Below are 21848 nucleotides of genomic sequence, written 5' to 3' on the forward strand. Positions count from 1 at the left end.
GACAATATGCATGGACAATATAAAACTGCTTTTCTGAAACTCAGGCCAAGACTCGAATTCCTTTGAATATGCTTTCCTTCCAAGTCACACACCCTGCAAGGAAGAAGATAATCCCATTTGTGCAACCTCCTGTCTCCACCGAATGCAATTATGTTTCCCATGCACCTCCTGTTTGTATTGTGCCTACTGAAAGCAACCTCTCTGTGTAATCACTGTATCCTGCCTGCAACTCTATATCTTGATCTGCTTTGGTTGCCTCAACCTTTTGGTATAATCACGGCATCCAGCCTGTGTTTCCATACCCACTGAGAAATGTTCCCTGTGTGAGTCACATCACCATTTCACCTGTTTTCATTGTAACCCTCTGAGGGTGCAATCCTAACCCCTTATGTCAGTGCTGGAAAGCACTGACTTAAGGGCAATGCAGCTCTGAGGTAAGGGAACAAACATTCCCCTACTTTGAGGGGGCCTCCATGAGTGCCACCCAACTGCAGGATGCAGCACATGTCCCATTGGCACCGCTATGCCAGTGCTGGAAAGCACTGACATAAGGGGTTAGGATTGCACCCTGAATCAACCAATTGACTAACCTCCTCTGTATATATGTATTATGGTTTTCCCCATGTAGAAATATCTTCCCTCACATTGTATGCAAGGATGGTTCTTAACAGCACCCATCCAAACTTCTGTTTACTCACCAGTCATACTTTTGCTTACCCATGCAGAAGCTTCCAGAGTCTATTAAAACCTATTGATAAGTAGATTGAGGACCCAATCCTATCCAACATTCTTGCACCAATGCAACTGCAATGCAACCCCAAATTAAGGGAACAAATATTCCCTTACCTTGAGGAGGCCTCCATGACTGCCCCTCCACCACAGAATGAAGCACATTGACACAGCTGCATCAGTGCTGGAAAGTTGCTGCCCTAAGGCAGCTATCCCTAGAGCTGCAGAGAGGTAGCTTTCCAGCACCACCACCCACCCAAAAAAATTGGAGAATTTTGACCAGCAAGCTGATTTTCTTTGTGCAACAGCCATCTTGTGTGTGTGTTGTGCCATGCTAAGAGCTCCACACTACCTAGAACCTCCAGGTCCCTGCAAGGTACTCCAAACCTTTACAGGAACTCAGGCAGCTAATTGCATTTCAGAACTCTCTTTCCGTCTCTGCTATCCCTCCACATCTATAGCTTTAGGGTTTAGAGTGAAAGACAAGGGATCCCTGGAACTCCTTCCCTAAAAATTTCCCTTTTCCTCATGTCTTTGGATGTATCAAACACTCCTTCATTACACACACTCATAACCACTCTCAGCTAGGAACACTATACACTGGTCAGGGCACAGCAATATCTTTTTGGGTGAAATGGATATTTTTATATACAATACTATTTCTTTTCTTTTATAATAAACGGTGACCATTGAAATTGAAGCTCTCTCAGTATCTTTTTTGAGGGAGGGGGATTCTCTGTATTACGCTGATCTGTTATTCAGTCCTAGATCCCCTTTATCAAATAGAGCTGTGTGCTTAATTTTGGCTATGTTCTCTCTCTGAAGGTCATAACAAGGGCTAGTCCCCTTGTGCCTTTAAAGAGAAACAATATTAATAACTCCTCTCACCAGTTCTTTTGTAACAAGGTGGAGGCTATAGTCCCAATCCAGATGGGGCACCTCAGAACTCCAATTAAGAAAAAAACCCAAGCACATCAGTTCTAATGACACACTTAAGGCAACTCATAATTTGACCTTCAGAGGCATGGATATTCATGCTACTGACAGACTTCTGTTAAGAGGCCTGCTGCATTATGGTTCTTCCAGATTAGCATTTGTTTCCAACAGGGGCCAGCCAGGTACTTAAGGAAGCTCATAGGAAGGACTTCAAGGCAACAGACCTTGTTGCTTGTCCCCAGGACCTGGCACACTGCCTCTGACTATGGAAGTTTCATTTAGGTATCATGTTTCATTTCGCCACCAACAGATCTGTTTTCAACAAATTTGTCTAATCCAGTAGTTCCCAACCTTTAGGAGCCTGCAGACCACTGAGAGAAAAATTGGAATTGTCATGGACCACATGCTAACTCCCATGCTTCCACATACAAAAAATATGATTAAATTTGTAATAATTAGAGAAGATTTATTAGAGATTTATTAATTTATTCTTTATAGAGAAGATGTAAGGGTTGTTGCTTTTGTTGCCGGCTGTGGGCTGTCCGTTCTCCACCCTCTCAGGTAGTCAGAGAGCAGAGGACAGACCATCCACAGCCACAGCCAACACTTCAGTGCCGGCTGTGACTGTAGGTGGTTCATTCTCTGCCCTCTCTGGTGGTCCATGGGGGATTGCTTGCTTGATGAGATGCTGGAAGGGATCAAGGAGGGTGATTTTTTTCGGAGACCTTGCAGACCACATCACATGGTCTCGCGGACCACCTGTGATCCATGGACCACAGATTCTGAACCTGTGGTCTAATTCTTTTAAAAGGCCATTTCGCACTACAATATTAAAAGGGTGGGAATTTTGTATCTGTACACAAATTTTGAAAAAAATTATCTTCTTCCCAATGAAAAGGAGAAACTTGTCTCTTCAATTTCCTAGTTATGCACATGTATGAGTGTTGCATTCACATGTTGTGTATTTGCTGCAGGGAAACACTGGTGTTTTCTGCTGTAAGAGTAATAGTGTGGATCTGCCACACCAGGCACTGAAAGTAGTGAGGGACAGAGGACAACTGAAAGTGCAGAAGGGCAACTGTGGAAAAGGGAATAAAAATCCTCAGAGCTTGAACAAGATGCGTGTTGACCATCAAGATGCATGTTGGTCTGGCAATAGCACTGGGAAGTGCTATTGAGATAGAAAAATGGTCAAAGGCAGCATGCTGCCCCTCTCCCTACTTCCAATAACATGTCCTAGAGGTGCTAGGGTGCTAGGGTCATCCTACTAGCACCCTATGATGTGGGCTGGTTTTCTGCCATAGTCACCACAGCTAAGAGCCCAGTCCTATCCAACTTTCCAAGCCTGATGCAGCTGCAATGCAGACTCAAGATAAGGGAATAAATGTTCCTTTACCTTGAGGAGGCCTCCATGACTGCCCCACCATCACAGAATGCAGCATGTACCCCACTGGCACAGCTGCATCAGTGCTGGAAAGTTGGATAGGATTGGGCCCTAAGTTGCCAGACTTGGTTGTTAAAAATTTGCCTTCTAAGTGCTACCACAATGCTCCAAGAATGATGGTGATGTATGCAGTAGAACCAAAAGTGGGTAGTTTATGTGCTGGGAGGCTAGATTCATCTTACAGATGTTTCTTGTCTTTTAAAGTTTTATTCATCACAATTAAACTGAACAAAAGCTGCTCCGTTGGGGTTAATGAATAAATATGTTGGCTATAGATTGAAAGCAGGGAAAAACAGTTCTTTTATGAACTTCAATAGATTAGACCAGTGTTTCTCAACCAATGGTGCAGATACTTTAGGTGATGTCTGGTGGTACTCCTGGAACCCCTGTTTACCTGCCACTCGGCAGTGAGACCAGGAACGTGACACAACAAACAGTGGTAGGAGGCTCGGCTTGGTGGGCAGAGCTCAAAGCATGCTTTTCCACACTTGAAAAAGCCCTCTCATCCACCCTAAGCCTCTCACTGGTATTTGTCACCTTGCATCTGGCCTCCCAACCCAGAAGTAACTAGCAATGATGTCATCACCAGTTACTTCCAGTGGTACTTTGAATAGATGGACCATGTGAAGTGGTGCAGCTGAGGCCAAATGTTGAGAAATGCTGAATTAGATTGTCCCCAGTACAAAAGTATGTCACTTGCAGCAATGCATGCTGGGACAAAGATTTTGGGTCATTTTCGTTTTGGAAATATAAAAACCAGCAATTGTTCAGATGAATCTTTAGCATTAACCAGAATTCACATATCCCTTGTAAGATAGCTATTTTAATTTTTGTTTGCTGTTATAATTGTTTATTTTTGTTTGCTATTATAATACATAAACCTGAACGGAGGGGACTATAACCCAATAATATGATGGCCTAGGGCAGCAGTTTCCAAACTTTTTCAGCTGGCGGCTCCCTTGACCTACTGGGCCATTGGCCACAGCTCCCCATTGGGACTACAATCCTATACACTAGTCAGTGGTTCTCACACATTTAGCAGTGGGACCCACTTTTTAGAATGAGAATCTGTCAGAACCCACCGTGATGTCATGACCGGAAGTGATGTCAACAAGCAGGGAAATTTTTAACAATCCTAGGCTGCAATCCTACCCACACTTACCCAGGAGTAAGACCCATTTACTATCACTGTTAAAAGAATATATATAATAGCTTGTTAAAAGTACTGTTCTGTAACATTTCTCCAAAAGCAGCCACGTACTATGGTAGCATCGAATATATTAAAAATAAAATATTGAAATGAAAGGGGACCCATCTGAAATTGGTTCGCGACCCACATAGTGGGTCCTAAACCACAGTTTGAGAAATACTGCTATATACTGTATAAGGTGGTGGGTTTTTTCCAAGGATTCCACAGCTCCCTTGGCTGGTTTCTGTGGCTCCCTAGGGAGCCACAGCTCACAGTTTGGGAACCACTGGCCTCGGGTTTTAGCATCAGTAAATGAACTGAATTTATTTCTCGGAATACCAGTTGTTGAGGGGGCAACAACAGGGGAGGCTCTTCCCTTCATGTTCTGCTTCTGGGCTTCCTAAAGACATCTGGTTGGCTACTGTTGGAAATGGGATGCTGGACTAAGGGCACAATCCAAATCTTGAGTTCAGCTGGCCCAAGTTCCTTGGGCCGGCCTGGGACGGTCGCAAATGTGCCGTAAAACACATTTGCGCCTCCGTGGGAGGAAGCCAGGCCGACACTCCCAGAAGCGCCTGTCTGCGGAGGCCGACGGAGGCCTCTGTGCTGGCTTCCTCCCGGCTCCTTGCATTGGCTCAGATGAGCCGATGCAAGGGTGACAGGTAAGTGTGGGGGAGGCAAGGAGGGGGAGGGAGGGAGGCGTTCCTGGGCAGAGGGAGGGAGGGCGATGGTCGGCCCCAATGGCAGGTGAGGAGAGGGATGTGGAGCTGGGATCTGGCAGTTACGCCGGATCACAACCTCTATCCCCGGGGAGAACAGAGCGGCTTCAAGTCTTGTGCCACCTCAGCAGGTGGTGCAAGTCTGAGGAGACCTACTGGGGCCAGCAGCCCTTACCCAGGGGCAAGGGGACTAAGCCCCTGCTGGCCACAATCCTGCACTGGATACAGTGCAAGCCTCCTGACTTGCCTGTTCCAGAGCAGCTTAGGATTACGCCCTAAGTCTGATGAAGTAAGTTTCTTCTTATGTTCATATCCTCATATATCCCAACCAATCAATGAGCCTGATTTTGGTGTGTGTGTGTGTGTGTGTGTGTGTGTGTGTGTGTGTGTGCGCGTGTGCGTGCGCGTGTGCATATTACTTTTTTTGCTCTAAACTTCTCCCTTACATTGTGGCTTTATTCACTAGCTGGAATCTAAGCCCATTTAGTTCACAACCTCATGTCTTTGCTATTAGCAGCCAGGAGAGACTGCCCAAACTGTATTTTACCTCGTTTGGAAGCAAACATGATTCCACAACCCTGGTTGAATGGAGCAGGGGGTGCATAAGAAGCCGCTTTCTACTGAGTCAGACTCTTGCTCCACTTCACTCAGTTTGGTCAACAGATTTTCAGGCAGGAAAATTTCTCTTCCCTACCTGATGATGGTGGGCTTTAAAGGTGGGACCTCCCAGCATGCAATGGATATGCGCTATCACTGTGCTACACCTTTCCTTTTATTACAGAAGAAAAGCAGATGGTGGGAGAGGGTTAAGCACCTCTATCCCACCCCTGCTGCTGCTGTGCTTCATATCTCACCTTCCTGTCCCCCGATTTGCAGCAGAAACCCAAGCATCCACACTGTCGGACCCAACACTGGATAAACGGCAGTCTGAGATCTATATTGTTCTACTTTGAAACAAAAATAACTTAGAGTTTGTAAAGAGGACATGAGAAACGCTGCATATTTTCCACATGAGATTCATCATGCAAATATTCACTGGAGGTGGGCCCATAATTGTCCAATGAGCTATGACCAATTCAACAGTTGATCCAGTTACACAAACTTAGATTTAGTATAGGGTGAGGATTAGGATATTGTGCCCAAGGTTTAAATATTAACTGAACTAACAATCCATTGCTTCTTCCTAAACCTCCCTTCCCTCTGTTACCTCTTCAGTCAAATTCTATATTTTAAGTTCTTTGGAATTGGGACCTCAATACTTTTTGCTATTTAGAAACATCAGTTTGCATGGCACTTTCAAGAATAATAACACAGGCCTACAGAAAAAAAATTTTTTAGTTGCCAAGGATATTTGAACAAATTTAGGATATTTTTAGCCTGCTGAATGCAAAAATAGCAATAGTTTTGCCTGATTTGCTCTAGTTTTGGGGGTATGATATAGTTATCTTCTATGCCGATACAAGCAGCTTCCTTCTTAGGAATTCTTAGTATTTGAATTAGCATACAAGGTGGCTTATGTCATGCCCCCCAAACTAGAGCCAATTGGGCAAAGCCAATGCCATTTTTTGATTCAGTATCCAAACATACCCAAGAATAGGTTTAACTTTTAAGATAGCAAAATGTGTGTAGGCCTGTGTAAGAGATATTAAGCCTGTCTTCAACAATGAGGAGAAGCCACTCTGTCTATGATTTCCATATATTCAAAGCTAAGTGATTAAAAACAGGGTTCTGAGGTTCAAAATTCAAGTGTAAACCTGCCATGGATGTTCCTTGGGCTTTGATGTCAAAATGCCATCCCTCTTCAGATCTACAATAAACTATTCACTGACTGGCAAGATTTCCCTAAAGGTATCTAAAGCAGAGCAGGAAAACTGAGCTTCCACTTAGATGTACAAAGCTCCAGGCCCAGTAAATTGAGGCGCTGTTTACAAATGGTATGGCTGCGCTTCATTACCCCACCATCCAAAGCACACAGCCCAGAGTTTAAAAGTCCCATTAAAAACATAAATAGATAAAAATTATATACCCAGAACGGGATTTATGATGCACAAAACCCTGGCGGGGGAGATGGGAGACATGAACGTAAATGGAGGAGAAATTCTGTATAAATGCCTAAGGGGAACCCAAGGAATTCCCTATGGAAAGGGATTTTGTACTATGCTAAAAAAACACACAGTGTATTAAGAACATGCCTGGGTTGGCTCACCCAGAGGGCAGATGAGTGATTGTCTCAAGTGGCAACACTGGAGGAAGCCGAGGGTAGGCAGCCCAAGGGTATTGCTAGTAATGTGGACTGTGGTCTCACAACCCAATCCTGAGCTTCCTAGTGCCCAGAGGAGCAGCGGTGCCAAAATGGCGATCGCTGCATCCTGAACACACCAGGCAACTGCTGGTGGCTTCTCAGGGGAACAGGACATTCATTGCTTTCCACTGGGTATGGTAGCAGGCCCTGCAATGGGGCTACTCAAATCTGTGCCGGCTATATAGCTGGCACAGTGTTGAGAGGCCCTATGTCGGGCCAGGAGGCCCAATGCAGGATTCTGGATTTGACGGAGCAGAGCCGCAGACCCTGCCCAGGTTCTCCCCTCCTCTCTCTGCCCCAGAATGCCTCCCTCTGCCCCATCATACCTCTTTGCTTCCTGCAGTGCATCTTTGGCTCTGGGCAGCGTGCAGCAGACTGGCACTGAGCTGGCACCAGTAGTTACTCGGCACCAAGTGTTGCGGATATGCCTTATGGCACATTTGCAACACTCAGTGCTGGCAGAGGGCTGGCACTGGGCCTTCAGGATTGAGACCATAGTGGGATAGTTCACTAAGTGGCAGCAGCCCCAGCCTTCTACTGAGGTTTGCTCCATTTTGCTGGAGGCAATATTCAGGAGAGGAGAGTGGGCAAATATGGGGCCCTCCTTCTATGAAGAGATATGTCCATTTTTCAAGGAAAGAAGAGGCACAATATTGAATCTACACTTACAGGGCACCAGGAAAGGCAGTGCCCACGTGGTTGTAGTTCTGCATCATGAAAACTTCATTGCTGCTAACCAGGAAGGAGCAGCCCATTCATGAAGCTGAATGAGGTGGTAGAGGTGCCACCAATGTCTGCTCACTCACTTTCACTGCTACTCTTCCACTCCCTGGATTGGAAGAGGTGAGGAGGCTCAAACCCACCACTGTCCTCTCCTCCAAGCTTCCTCTCTTGCTCCATCCCTCTCTCCCTTAGGGAGTGAGAGAAGCAGAGGTTGGCACTTCCATCAGATAAGGAGGGGCAGTATTTGGTATGCATCTTCAGACACCAGGAAATCTTGGGCCAGTCCTGCCTTCCACCACCAAAACTTGCAAGGCTGAATTGTATTTCTCAAGGGCAACGTTTAAGGCCACCATAAAACTGGTTAGAGCCTGCCTGTCCCTAAGACCGAATAACATAGTCATCTCAGATTGGTGTGGGGTAGTGATAGTGCCACCTCAGTCTGTTCCAGGGCCTAGGAGGGGGTAATTTTACTCATGCCCAGAAAGGGGGTAATTTTACTCATGCCCAGAAAGGGGACCCAGGTGTCAAAGGAGGGGGGCCAGAAAGTTCCTGCAATCTGACATTTTCCTATCTCACCTGAACTCACTGCCTGCACATGATGCTGGGGGCACACCCATGGGCATGCAGTGGTAACTGCTGCTGCAAGTTATACACACCAGGCCCAGGAATGCATTCATGACCCTCCTTAACACAGTGTCAAATCTGGGAGGAAACTGGCCTGATGCAGTAGCTCTTCAGCTTGTGGATCCAATAACAATGAAGGAGTGGGTAGGAGCTCAGGGACTCCACTTCAGGGCTACACCTGCTGCAGAAGTTCATTGTGGTACACACAGGACCCTTTCCATCTTAGTGTGAGCTTAAATACAATGATGCTTATTTTCTGCAATGGGTTTTCTACATTTCAAAGATTTTTAGAGAGACTTGGGAGTGTGCTTGGTTTTCCATATTTATTTAAATGCCAGTGCCACATGGTTTGGTAGACCTGGGCTCCACATCAAAAAGCCTGGAACACCTGGGCTCCAAAGACTATTCTGGCTGTCATCTGCCTTATTTTGCCCCCTGTTCTGCCTGCCCCCATTGCCCCCTCCCCCTTGGGGAAGAGCACCAAAAGAAACTTTGTACCCCCTGATAAAATTCCCCTCAGAGGCCCTGGTCTGTTCACTCGTCTCTCTTGCTATTTTTCCTGGTCCCATACCCTAGATTGGAAAAGGAAGAGGGGGGTGGAGCAGAAGTGCAGAGGACAGTAGTGGGCACATCTCCAGCACTTTAGCCCATCACTCTCTTCTCTGCCACACTTCCTCTTCTGCTCTATCCCCCTCTTCCTTTTCCAGTACAGGGAGTAGAAGGAACAGAGGCTGGCATATCATCAGGTAAGGATGACAGCATCTGGCATGCCACCTCAGGTGCTAAAAGTCTTCAGCCTGCAGCAGATGCAAAGTTATTCTGTAGGAAATTATATCCACAAGAACATCCGGGAGTTTCAACCCATGTCGGATTTGTAACCACATGATCTGCGCAAACAAATCAATTGGCAAATTAATTCATTCCCAAAATCTGGGGGTTTATTTGTGGAAAGGAGCCACTCTAGCCCTTCCTCCAGCACTGCCAATCATCTTTCTGCAGACTTCCTGTGTCTGCATACATCGCAGCAGCACTTGTGTGCTGAAAGGGGTGGGGGTGAAGTTTCCCCCGAGGGTTTACCCTTCTGAGAGCTGAAAATTTCCTGGTGCAGACACATTATATGATTTGCTGCTCCAACTTTAAACAGGGAAGTTTTTTTCTCTGCTCGTTAAATTGTGTTCATTAACCAAGTTCATTAACTATTGAAATTTTGGGCTTTGCCTCCTTGCTTCCAAGCAGTGAGGTTCATTGTGGGCTAATTGGTTTGGTGGTCACCCAGGGCAATTTCTCTGGTTAGAACCAGGAAAAAGAGCTGTTGGGTATCTTCGCAAACAAATCAATTGGCAAATTAATTCATACTCAAAAGCACTTCTGCTTCCCTCCCCACACTGCCAGTTTTTGGGGTTGCAACAAGAGTGAGGAGGGGGAGGTTTTCAACAAGAAACATGGGCAAAGGGAGGAGCATGGAGCAAAAACTTACATTTACAGGTACCAATTTTCTGTTTTTGTTTTGGGGGAAAACAAGTTCCAGGACCCTCCCAGGCACATCCAATATGCATATTTGGGGTCTATGTGTATGTATTGGTATCCATGGCCAATTGTCCTTCTGAGGGCAGCATAGTGAGTTCTCTGGGAGGGTGAGCCAGGTAACTTGCCCTCATTCATCATTTTGTAGCTCCTCTTCAGTTCCTTGACTTTGCACCTGTGTGTCTCAAAGTCTCAGCAACCCCTCTCCTTGAGCTTCTTTAGGTCGAAAAAGTGAACAGGGGGCTGGGCGGGGCTGTGCAGAAGGGCAATGAACGCACCTTATATGGACTTCTGAATGGGTCCTGCTGGGAGGACTAAAGATCCACGCAGACCACCTTTCTAGCTGCATCAGCAGTCTGCCAGGTGTCTTTGGAAAGCCCCAAACAAGCAACAGCACTCCCATGTTTCTTGTTTTGTACCTTCTGGCACTTGGAGATATACTGCCCTTGAACTTGGAGGCTTAATTTAGCTATCGTGGTAATTGCTCGTAAAAGTGACAATAAGGTGGAGTGGCACATTCAAGATAATTGACATAAAAGTGGCATGTGCCCGGCCACCCCTGGGTTATGGGGAAAGAAAAGAAGCACGGTGGGCAAGGTATGCGAGGTGAGGTAGGAGATAATACATGCAGTGAGCTGCTAGGTTTCACCCAGGCACCCATTCCATCAAGGGAATTCTGGGAAAGGGCCTACCCGGGAACTGTCAGATAGCCTTTGTGGAGCACACTTGAATCTATCAGCTGGGGTTCCTCAAATGCTACCCCCCCCCAACCTGGCCACCATTGCTAATTTATCTTGTTTTTCTTTTTAGCTCTTCTCATGGACTGCAGGTTGCCATGGCAACGCAGCAGGCCACAAGCTCAGCCTTGATGTCCGCTTGTTCAGGATTCAGGCAGCACTGTGCCCCCTTTGTACTGGTGCACCCCTTCCCCCTCCTTACACTTGGCTCCTTAAACACAGATTTAATGTTACACTTAAAGGTACAAGAACTCCATCCTCAGTTGCAGCCATTTGTCAGAGACATGCGAGGTAGAGAACATGTGCAGAGTCCTTTCCTCTCTCCACGAAGGGGCCACAACCCTTCTATGCATAAGGGAAGATTTTCACATATGTAATTTTGAGTTTCAAGCACAGTTTGAATTCTGACACTATTTTTGTAGAAAGAAACACCACAGTATAAAAACTAGGGCTTATGTAGGAACTGTCTTTGGGAGTCTCCCTCCTTTCCAGCTTATATGTAGCTCTTAATTTAAATTGAGGCTCTGCCTTGGGAACTTATTTCAAATATTAGTGTTTTGCTGCAGAAGATGTCAGCTCCTGACCATGTGAAGAGCATATAAAGAGAATTATTTTACCACTGAATTGTTGCAACTAGACTTAATATGTCTGGCAACAGGGACAAATCCCAGCAGGACAGCTGAATACAGGGAAGAATTTCAAGGGATGAGTAAAGGTTGTTTTGAGCCCGGACACCTGTCACATTAGAAATTGTACACAGATTATTATTAATCATTCACAGAATGATTGGGCTAACACAGATTGGAAAAGTAGTTCGTGAGATTTTGAGTTCTACAAAATGCTTTGTGATTAAGAATTCTGTGACACTTGGAAGCTCACATATTAACACTAACTAAGTTGTCATTTTTTTCCAGGTAGGGTTGTTATTCTGTGAACATTCGTGTAACAAGTAGAAATATTATTATTATTATTAACAGTATTTATATACCGCTTTTCAACTAAAAGTTCACAAATATATCAGGAACTGTATTTCCTTGCATGATAAATGGTAACTAAAACTGTGTCTACTTAGTTTCTGTTGAAACTTGTTATGAGGAAGCTGTTAAAAGCACAGGAACTCTGCCAGAATACAAGTTGGCTGGCAATAAGAGTGCATAAGATTTCAGATCTTACAAAACTCTTTATTGTTAAGTGAAACAAAAATGCTTGCCTATGTGTTTGTTGGTCAATCAAAGGCACATCGTGTCTTCTTTGTATCTCCTCTCCTGTGGAACCAGCACAGGAATCGATTAGCTGTGCTAGTGAGGGGTGGGAGGGTGGTCCGCTCTAGGTACCAGCCTTGGGGGCGGGGCGACACCACAAGTGATCAAAATTGCTAACATTGCAGTGGTTAGGAATAATACCATCATGTTATATACTGTTGGATGTGGAATTTCCAGCAGAATGCAATGAAAAAATACGGAGTGAAATATCTCCTTTCTATCAAAAGTTACAGTCAAAAAACTATAAAACAAAAAAATGCTTGGAGCCCTATGGAAAGTGAAACTGAGCCAAAGCGTTTGTTTACTCATGAGTAGGCGTGAGTCCAATGACACCAGAATGGTCCTGATCTGATGAACGCAGCCCCCCAAAAACACCAAGAAGGAAGTCCCTCCTTCCAAACTGATGAATGTATTGAGCTCTATGAAAAGCGAAACTAATCTACATGGCCGTGTTTACTCATGAGTAAGCAAACATGCACTAGCTCCTGGTCAAGTTGGGCACAGGGGAATGCAAGGATAGCAGCATGGCCCCAATCTGATGCAAGTGGAGCTGAACAAATGCTCCAGAAGGCAGTCTCCCCCCAAAAGAATAAAACAGAGGCTTGAGCTGGTAAGGTTGCAGAGTAAGGGCACTGGAGAGGGCTGAAAATCTCAATGATTAATTTGTGTGTGTGTGTGTGGGGTGTTACTGCAGGAAGGCTACAGAGACAATTCACATGGTGGAAAAGGGCTGGCATCCCATTATTTAATTATTTGTTTTTCTTTAATTATTTATAATTATTTATTTTAATTTGCTTGATGATGTCACTTTCAGCCATGGCATCACTTCTGGTGGGGCCCGGACAGCCTGTCATTCTAAAAAGTGGGTCCTGGTGCCAAAAGTTTGAAAACCACTGTCTTAACTCAAAAATAAGACATCCTTGGGGGGGGGGGGAGTGACACACTAGTGACCAAAGTTGAGGGAATTGTGGCTTTTAGCAATAATATCATCATGTTATATACCATTTGATGCAGAATTTCCTCTATGGCTTGTGGGAAAATATTCACTGCATTTATTTTCTGGCCATTATTATTTTTCATTTCATGTCATGACTATTACTATCTCTCAGTCTCACCTACCTTACAGGGTTGTTGCGAGGACAAAATAAGGGGAGGAACGATGCACACCACCTTGAGCTCCTTAGAGGAAAGGTGGTATAAAAATGTGTGGTATAAAAATGTGATTGATTGATTGATTGATTGATTGATTGATTGATTGATTGAGTCATATGGGGGTGACAAAAATTTATGGGCCCTGGGTGTCAAATGAACTAGCGACACCACTGATTAGCTGGACTGAGATTTACGAGTGTTATTCTTTCAGTCCCCAAACTTTAATACCCTAGTATTTGCATAAAACATTTACATTATATTTGTACATGACATGACAGCTGAACTAGAAACTTTCAGCCAAGAAACTGGCTGGTTAGTTCAAATCTGAACATTAAATGTAGCAGCCCCTTTCCAGTCTCTTAGGACACAATTCTATCCACTTTCCAGGGGTGATGCAGCCATGCCAATGGGGCATCCACTTCATCCTGTGGTGAGGGGCAATCATGGAGGCCTCCTCAAGGTAAGAGAATATTTATTCCCTTGCCTTGGGGCTGCATTGCAGTTACATCAACACTGGAAAGTTGGATAGAATTGGGCCCTCATTCTTTTAGGGATGTCAGGTAAGAAAATACAATGATTTGAAGTATTCTGTTTCTAAAAATAAACTCTTACAGGGTCATGATCCTTCCTTGCAATTTTTCTCTTGCCCCTATTTGTTTATTTATTTATTTACATTTATTAGGACAGGGCCTGTCCCAGCCAAACTGACAACCTTCCATTCCCCAAGAAAAGAGAGTGCAAACATGCCAACATCTTGCTGAATATTCATGACTATTCATTCATGAATATTCCATGCCATCAGCATTCTGGAAGCTTTGCTACTATAAATGTATATGTATATAGATATACTGCCATAAATGTAAGTTTATATGTATGTACATACAATGCAATGTAGATGGTACCTCCTCAGTCAAAAGTGGTGAAGCATTTATTATCAAATTTTGGCAGCAAACAACATCGGTTATCTCCATCTTGCTCCCCTTTTAAGCTTCTAAGGGAGTTCTGACTGACCTCTGCTGGAAATAGGATGTCGGACTAGATGGGTCCTGGATCTGATCAACCATATGTTCACATGTTCCTAAAAATTCCAATGTTTAGATCTCAAACAGCCTTTGTATCTTTGTAGCCTTTCAATACCAGTCTTGTTGTCCCTCAGGCAGCCATGCACTCAATTTCTCAACAATGCACACTGCATTTTTGAATGCTTAGTGCATGACAAACATGCATAGAGAAAACGGCAGTCCAGTCAGATGTTATGGCATTACCTGTCTCCTATGTACAGTGTTCTGTTGAATGTCAGCATTCGCTGGATGTTAAGATGTTCCACCCCACCATCTTGGCTGGAGAACCGGCCCATCCCGTTGCCCACGAAGACTGAATACTGCTTCACATCTGTGGGAACATGAGGAAGAAGTGTGTGGAATTCTGGGAGCTTCTCAAGCTAGATCTCCATCTTGATTTAATTATTAACTTTGCTGGCCTTTGTGTGTATAACCTAGCTATGAACAAAGCAAGAGCCAACATAGAACAAACAATTGGAAAAACTGGGGAGACCTGGATTCAAATTTTGACTCATCTATAAGTCTCTATACTAACTTTGGGGTTGTTGTTGCTCAGTGGTAGAGCACCTGCTTTACACACAGGTTGCAGGTTCAACCTCTGACATCTTCAAGTAGGACCGAGAAAGACCCATTTGAAACCTGGAGAACTGTTGCAGTCACTGTAGACAATATTGAGCCAGTGGGACCAATGGTCCAACTCAATTTAAGACAGTATAGAATAAAGGAAGTGCCTGAAGGCTATCTAGTCCAACCCCGTATGAAGCATGCTTTGGCACATCTCCAGAAGGTGCCTGTTGAGCATCTACTTGAAGACCTCCAGCAATGGAGAACTCACAGATCCCTTGGTAATTGGTTCTATTGTCAAACTGCTCTTATGGTTAAGAAATTGTTCCTGATCTTCAGCTGAAAAAATCTCTTCTCCTGCAGCTTAAGCCCACTAGATCTAAAGTGTTTACAATTTCAGCAAGTTGACTTCATGGGGTAGCTGTGAAGAAAAAAAAAGTGGGACACTACATGCAGTTCTCTGAGCAACTTGGAAAAAAATAGGAAGTGAAATAGGACTGAAATAGGAAGCTTCCTTGTCAGTTCACCATTGGTCCATTTACAGTACAATCGTAACTTGCACTGGTACAGGAAGGATAACTGGCCTGCACTGTATCCAGTGAAAGATTGGGACTGGCTGAGGCTTGGCCCAAGGTAAGGGGAAAAATTCCCCTTACCTGAAGTGGTGGTGCAGATCCAAGCAGAACGAAGCAGCCCGGAGTCGCTCCACACTGCCCGGCAAAAGGACTAGAATCTGGCATAACAGCCAGATTCTGGCCCCACCTCCCTCTCTCCACTCGCCTGCCCATGGACCCGCCTGCCCTGAAACGCCTCCTCCCTGCCCTCCCCACAGCCCCCCAGACCCCTGCGCTGGCCAAGCTCAGCTGTTGCGAACGTATCTTTGTTCACTGCTGCAGAGGCTGGATCTGGTCTCCATGGGCTGACGCACCTCCGTGTGCCAGCGTGGCTTTCTTCAAGAGGTGCAAATGTGCTTTATAGCACATCCATAGGAGCCAAGCACATCCATAGGATTGCATTCTTAGTTGAGTATTGACCACACTGACGGTCTCCAGAATGGTCCTATCTGGAGATGCCAGGAATTGAACCTGCAACCTTCTGCATGCAAAGCAAGTGATTTACCACTGAATTATGACCCTTTCCGCACTTGAGCATGCACTTCTCACTATGCACTGATCCAGAGGAAGGATGCACACCCCTCCTTGCCTCCAGAATTCTGAATTAAGAAGAAAAAAAGGAACAGATAAAACTTTTCTCATATCAAGCTAACTTATATTTCTAATCATACCCCCTCAACTGCAGAAGGGGGGATAAATCACAGCAACCCCTCATCCCAACTCCCTATAGTTAGATCCTACCAACTCACTTACAGTTGTCAAGGGCCACACTGATAGGGCCAGACTCTTCAGGGAACAGAGCATAGGTCAACCCCTCCAGCAGCAATAGGATGAGTGGGACATATGTTGAGCTCATGGTCTCCATAGGCAGCGCTTGTCACACCTGCAATGATTCAAGAAAACAGAAGAATATAAAGACATTTCCTTCCCTGCATTTTTGCAGTGTGATTTCTACATCCGCCCATAGTTTGTATGGATTATGCTTGTTGCATGGGCAATGGGGGTAGGTGGGTGAAGTCCCAGGGTCAGAGTCAGTGGTACATTCCAGAAGTTGGAGAGGGAAATGTGCAAAGCACCACACAATGAGACACATTCTCCCCCCCCCCCCCCCGCAGAAATTGCTTCTCATAGGTCAGATTTTACACAAATGCACTAAACTGGGAGTCTTGGAGAATCCAAATTAAAACTACAATCCTGCTTTTGTACCCCCCCCCAATAGCAACAAAATATGTGAAGGACACTCTTGACTGCTACAATTTCAAAGTTGCACATTGAAGCACCTGTTCTGCACCATCATGTGCAGATACATTGGGGGGGGGAGGCTCAGGTTACTTGCTGACAAGAGGAGGCATTCTCCTTCATGTTTCCCCCATAAGCAACCCAGTTGTTGAGAGAAAAAGGTTGGTCAAATGTCGGTTACATTATAAGGAATGTCTTTTCAAAATTTATCATCTCTTAGTCCACAGAATTCCAAAGAACAACCCCCTGCCAACTTCATATACCACCCCACAGGTTCAATGCTTCCCAGTTTTACAACTTCTCCCTACAAAGGAAGTTCTCACAAACCAAATAATCTAAAAAACCAGGTCATTTAACAACTTCAGTAGATTGAGGACAAGCAAAAGGATAAATGTCCTCATGCAAAACATAATCCACTTAGGGAACTTACGAGTACAAGCCTCTACATCTTTACTTGAAAGGAAGTCCCACTATGTTCAATGCAGTTTACTCTCAGGTAAATGTGTACAGAATTGCACGCATAAAAATGCGGTGGTTGGCACAGGGTGGTAGTTTCACATCACATACATCACTTGTAATCATGTCTCATTACTGGACTGTTTTTGAAAGACGACAAACAATTGAATTTTGTATATTTAACAGTTGATTATGTATGAAATTTCATATCTGATATCTGTCAACACATCTAATGTACGTGAATTCTGAAGGAAAATATTTTTATCCAAAATTGGGCAATGTTCGAAATTTTAGGGAATTCTAAATATTTGAATATTCTCTTCACCTCTCACATGTAAGCAGCAAAGTATATCCTCTGTGCAGCTCACAGACCTGATATCTTGCCACATTCCTGTCATGCTCCTTGTCCTCTGCTAGATACCTCTGTGCTCTTTAGCCCTGTCAGCTCTGACATATAAAGGTTGTCTGTCCTTGCCCTGTCTGCTGGGAACTGATTCAGATCCATAGCCAGAAATGTGATGATGGTGGAGATGATGACAGAGGGGACTCATTACAGCACAGCCAGAGAATACAACCAGATAGTCCCATAGGTTTAAAATTACTGAATTGTAGGACTTCTTTGTAGAAAATGGGGCAGAACCCAGCCACCTGCACACTCATCCTTTTACCTGTAGAGATACGAGGAAAAGTTATAGGCAGGACTGTTTTATTCATAAGGCTCACTAGGCCAAAGACTAGGGGTCCCACAGGGACTAGGGGCCTGGTCTTTTTGGAGCGGGGTGCCGAGGCATTGTTACCTGCACCCTATGGCTCCAGTGGTTAAAGACACTTTGCACTTGCACTGTAGCAATATATGTATCATATAGCAATATATATGTAGTAAATTTTTCAGTATGTTTCATACATACTGACATATACACCATCAGCTGAGTGGGTGAAAGACTGAAGTACTGGAGGGGGCCTGAAATACCAGAAAGCCTAGGGGCCTAGCCATGGATTAATTCAGCCCTGGTTGTTGGGCAGAGATTGTCAGTTGGTACACCATGTCAGTTCCACAGGTGTGCTGTGGGACTTTGGAGCACAGTGGTTAAAAATAGCTGAAAATTCCTTCTGGGTTCTGCAGTTCTGTTTCTAGGGCAACTATCTGTCTCTTACTGGCAGAGGAGGAGGGACAGACATTTTGTTTCTACAGACAATTGCCCTAGAAATAGAACTGCAGAATCTGGGCAAGTCTTCTGGAAGTGATATCGCCAGAGGTAAGGACCAAAGAGATCAATGAGCTGTAAGACCAAAAACATTGAAAATCACTGTTCTAGGGAGTAGAAGCTTATTTACTTGAGTAGAAGACACAAAAACAATGTTCTATGAGGGGCCTGGAATATTTTTGAATAGGTTGCTAGGCTGAATGCATCCCAAACCTGAGATATTAGGGGCAGGGGAAGTCTGGTGACGTCACAAGATTGTGAATCCTTAAATAAGTTGAGAAAAATCTGGTACAGAGGTAAAGGGGCAGCTCCAGCAGATGCCCCCAAGTGGCCAAAGATCGACTTTGCCATCTGTTCACCTGAGAATAAAGCAAAAACGCTGAAGAAACAGGGTTATTTTTGGCAAGTTGGCAACCCTATATCATAAGTTGAGCAGGCCCTCATAGGGGCCTACCTGTGACTAAGGGCACAATCCTAAACCACTTTCCCGCACCGACATAAGGGCAAGGCAACTCCGAGGTAAGGGAACGAATATTGTCTTACCTTGAGGAGGCCTCCATGACAGCCCCCCAACTGCAGGATGCAGCACATGCCCCACTGGCACAGCTATGCCAGTGCTGGAAAGTTGGTTAGGATTGTGTTCTAAAGCCCTCCGTTGGCCACCTCTTGGCTTCCTGATTATGATTGTATCATTACTCAACTAGGTCAGTTCTGCTACTTGAAAAGAGTAATCTAGATACCAATATCCCCTCAGGTGTTGCTCCCCAGTAAAATAATTCTTCATGAAGATGGTGGACCCTTCCTAAAATATGGCACTAAGCCAGCAGTGATAGTGCTAAGGTTCTGTGCTAACAGGCATCTGTTCTGTGAGTGACTTCCTCTTGAACTTCCTGTCTTGGTTCTACCATCCCTGGAAAAGTCCCCCTTTGTTTGTGAATCAGGCTCTATGGACGCTTGTCCACATTAACATTCAGGCTTGCTGACTAGGGTGCTTCTTCAGTGCAAATAAATTAACGTATATGCAGAAAGAGCAGTAGCACCCCCACCTTTCTGAGGTGTCAATCCTAATTCCCACCTTCAGCAGGCAGAGGGTTTCAGGTGATAATGGAATGAAAGTTTATGCATCAAACACAGGAAAGTGTGAGAAGGAAGGAAGAACACAGGAAGAAGGCCTGATATACAGGGAGAGCTCCCTACAGTGGTACAGACCACAGCCCACAGCTTCTTTTATTAATGGTAAGGGGAAAGCTATTATTTCAAAGAATCTTTTCCCTACACTTCAGCATCATTCCTCCACCCTGCCCCCAGCTGCAGAATATAAGTACAGTACAGTAATCCCTTATTCTCAGTCTAAAGTTTTCAGTTTCTGCTTCCTCCTTTAAAGTCTTTCAGAGGGAAAATGACTAACTGGCTGTAACAGGTGAAACTGTTATTTTGCAAAGAGCGTTTGCATTGACTTTCAACATCTTTTTTTAAAATCCCTCCACATACAAGAAAAAAAAAATTATAGTTGATGCAGCAAGGTAACTCCATGGTGTTTCATTTGCATGTCAATTATCTGGAGATTGTTCTCTTCTGCTGCCTTGTCAAGTTTAAGCAGACAACTTTCAAAAAGCCACCATTTGATGTTGGGGAGGAGGCAGGGATAGGAGGAGGCAATAACCTGGCCTCCATGAGCTTATTTTCATCTCTCATACATTTTGGTGAATTTGGAATGGAGCTGTTGAGCGTCTTCTTTTCAAAGCAAGTGTTCCTATGTTCTTTTTGATTAAATAATTTGTATCACTGACAGGCACCCAGGAACTTAAAAGTAACCTTCACAGAATAATACTGGATGTTGAGACAGCATCAACACGCAGAAGATACAATGGTTCATTCATTTTGGGGGGGGGGGGAATAAATCACAGTAACTCAGGAACATTGTTGATTTTCTGTGTGGGCAGGGGTTCCTGGACCAGACTCAAGGGTGTGTCATTTAGCCCGCATTCCTCATCTCAGATGTTACAGCTGCAAGACTGTATTGCACTGATAATCAGGCTGGCAGTCGTCAAAATTATCAACTTTGGAAGCATTGTAACCAACTTCACTCTTAAGAAAATGCAATGGAGAGGTATGGCTGCCATCTTCCTCAGCCATCTCCTCTTGTCACCTCAGTCAAATGATGTGTTTTATTAATCAGTAAGAGACAGGCTTAAAACAGGTGGTGGGGAAGAAACATCCCATGTTTTAGTCAAAGCATAGCCATGTGCCCCCTTCCCCCTGATCTGGTTCAAGAGAATGGCACATGGGAAGGGTTTTGTTTTTAATATAAACCAAACACTTTGCCCCTGTGTGAAAATTACAACCTCCCAAATGGCTGTCTGGTGCAAATAGCTCTGTGGATGGCAAACAGCCACACAAAGGAGCAATTTTTAATGCGAAAATATTGCAGGAGAGAAAGGTTAATCCCCTGCCCACATGCCATGGTCCCAAGTCAGACTGGCCCTGCCCACTGTTACTTGTTGATGAAGGATAGGGCTGGACTTAATGACAAGTTGGTCCTCAGGCAGCAGTGGCCCCAGGTATCAGTGTTGGAACTTGGACTCAAATCTCGAAAATGCGTGATTTTGGGTGACTCTGTGATACACATGGAAGATTCTGAAAAAGACTTGAGTCAGGGCCCCCCTAACTCAGCACTCATCCCCACACGTGCTGATTTGAGTCTGCCTGTGTCTGGGTGTGCTTGCTTACATTTTCGCTTGTGGGGCCATAATTCTGACTGGCAAGCAGCAGGGAGTTCTAGTTGGGAGGCAGGAAAGGGTTAATGAATTGGGCAAGTAGGGAGGTGGGAGTGAGCTCTTTTTCCTCATCTCTGATAGGAAGAAAGGAAGGAATGGATGATCACTGGACAAAGGATGGGCATTTGGATATTTTTTATTATTGGCTGAGGGAGATTAGGAGGAGGAGCTCAAGGAGTTTCTTGTCTTACAATTGGCTGCAAAAGCCCACAGACCCAGGAGAAAACTTTTTTGCCTGGTGCTGCTTTCCAACATTATGGCTTCTCTTGGCACTGTTGTTACTTGGGGGGAGGAAGCCCCACTGAATGACTGGCTACAGTGGGACTACTTCTGAATACAGCTGCAAGGATCGAGTCATCCTGGTAAGCCTTCTAGCTGCTGCACGTTACCCTTTTCCTCTTGCCGCTTCTGTCCTGGTTCTTACTCAGCTCATCCCACCCTGTTTACAGATGGAAGGGGGCAGCAGGGGAGTGAGTAAAGAGAACTCTGACACACACACACAGAGCCTGGTAGCAGCCCCATTTTTTCCATGGCATTCTTTTTAAAGGGGGGGGCGACTCAACTCAAGTCCTTCAGAGTCAGTAAAGGGTG

At 44.8% G+C, this 21848-nt stretch overlaps 1 protein-coding gene across 1 annotated transcript in view; it reads right to left on the minus strand.

Annotated features, from left to right (window-relative positions):
• Positions 1-21848, minus strand: part of SEMA6B (semaphorin 6B) — a 189721-nt gene that overhangs the window by 58137 nt on the left and 109736 nt on the right. The window contains exons 2-3 of the mRNA XM_066635054.1: positions 16334-16463; positions 14607-14733 (exon numbers count right to left, since the gene is read on the minus strand). Of these exons, the coding sequence (XP_066491151.1) occupies positions 14607-14733; positions 16334-16445 (239 nt within the window). The 5' untranslated portion in view covers positions 16446-16463. The remainder of the gene's footprint in view (positions 1-14606; positions 14734-16333; positions 16464-21848) is intronic.

Source organism: Tiliqua scincoides, chromosome 8 (assembly GCF_035046505.1).
Source record: "Tiliqua scincoides isolate rTilSci1 chromosome 8, rTilSci1.hap2, whole genome shotgun sequence".
Classification (NCBI taxonomy): Eukaryota; Metazoa; Chordata; class Lepidosauria; order Squamata; family Scincidae; genus Tiliqua; species Tiliqua scincoides.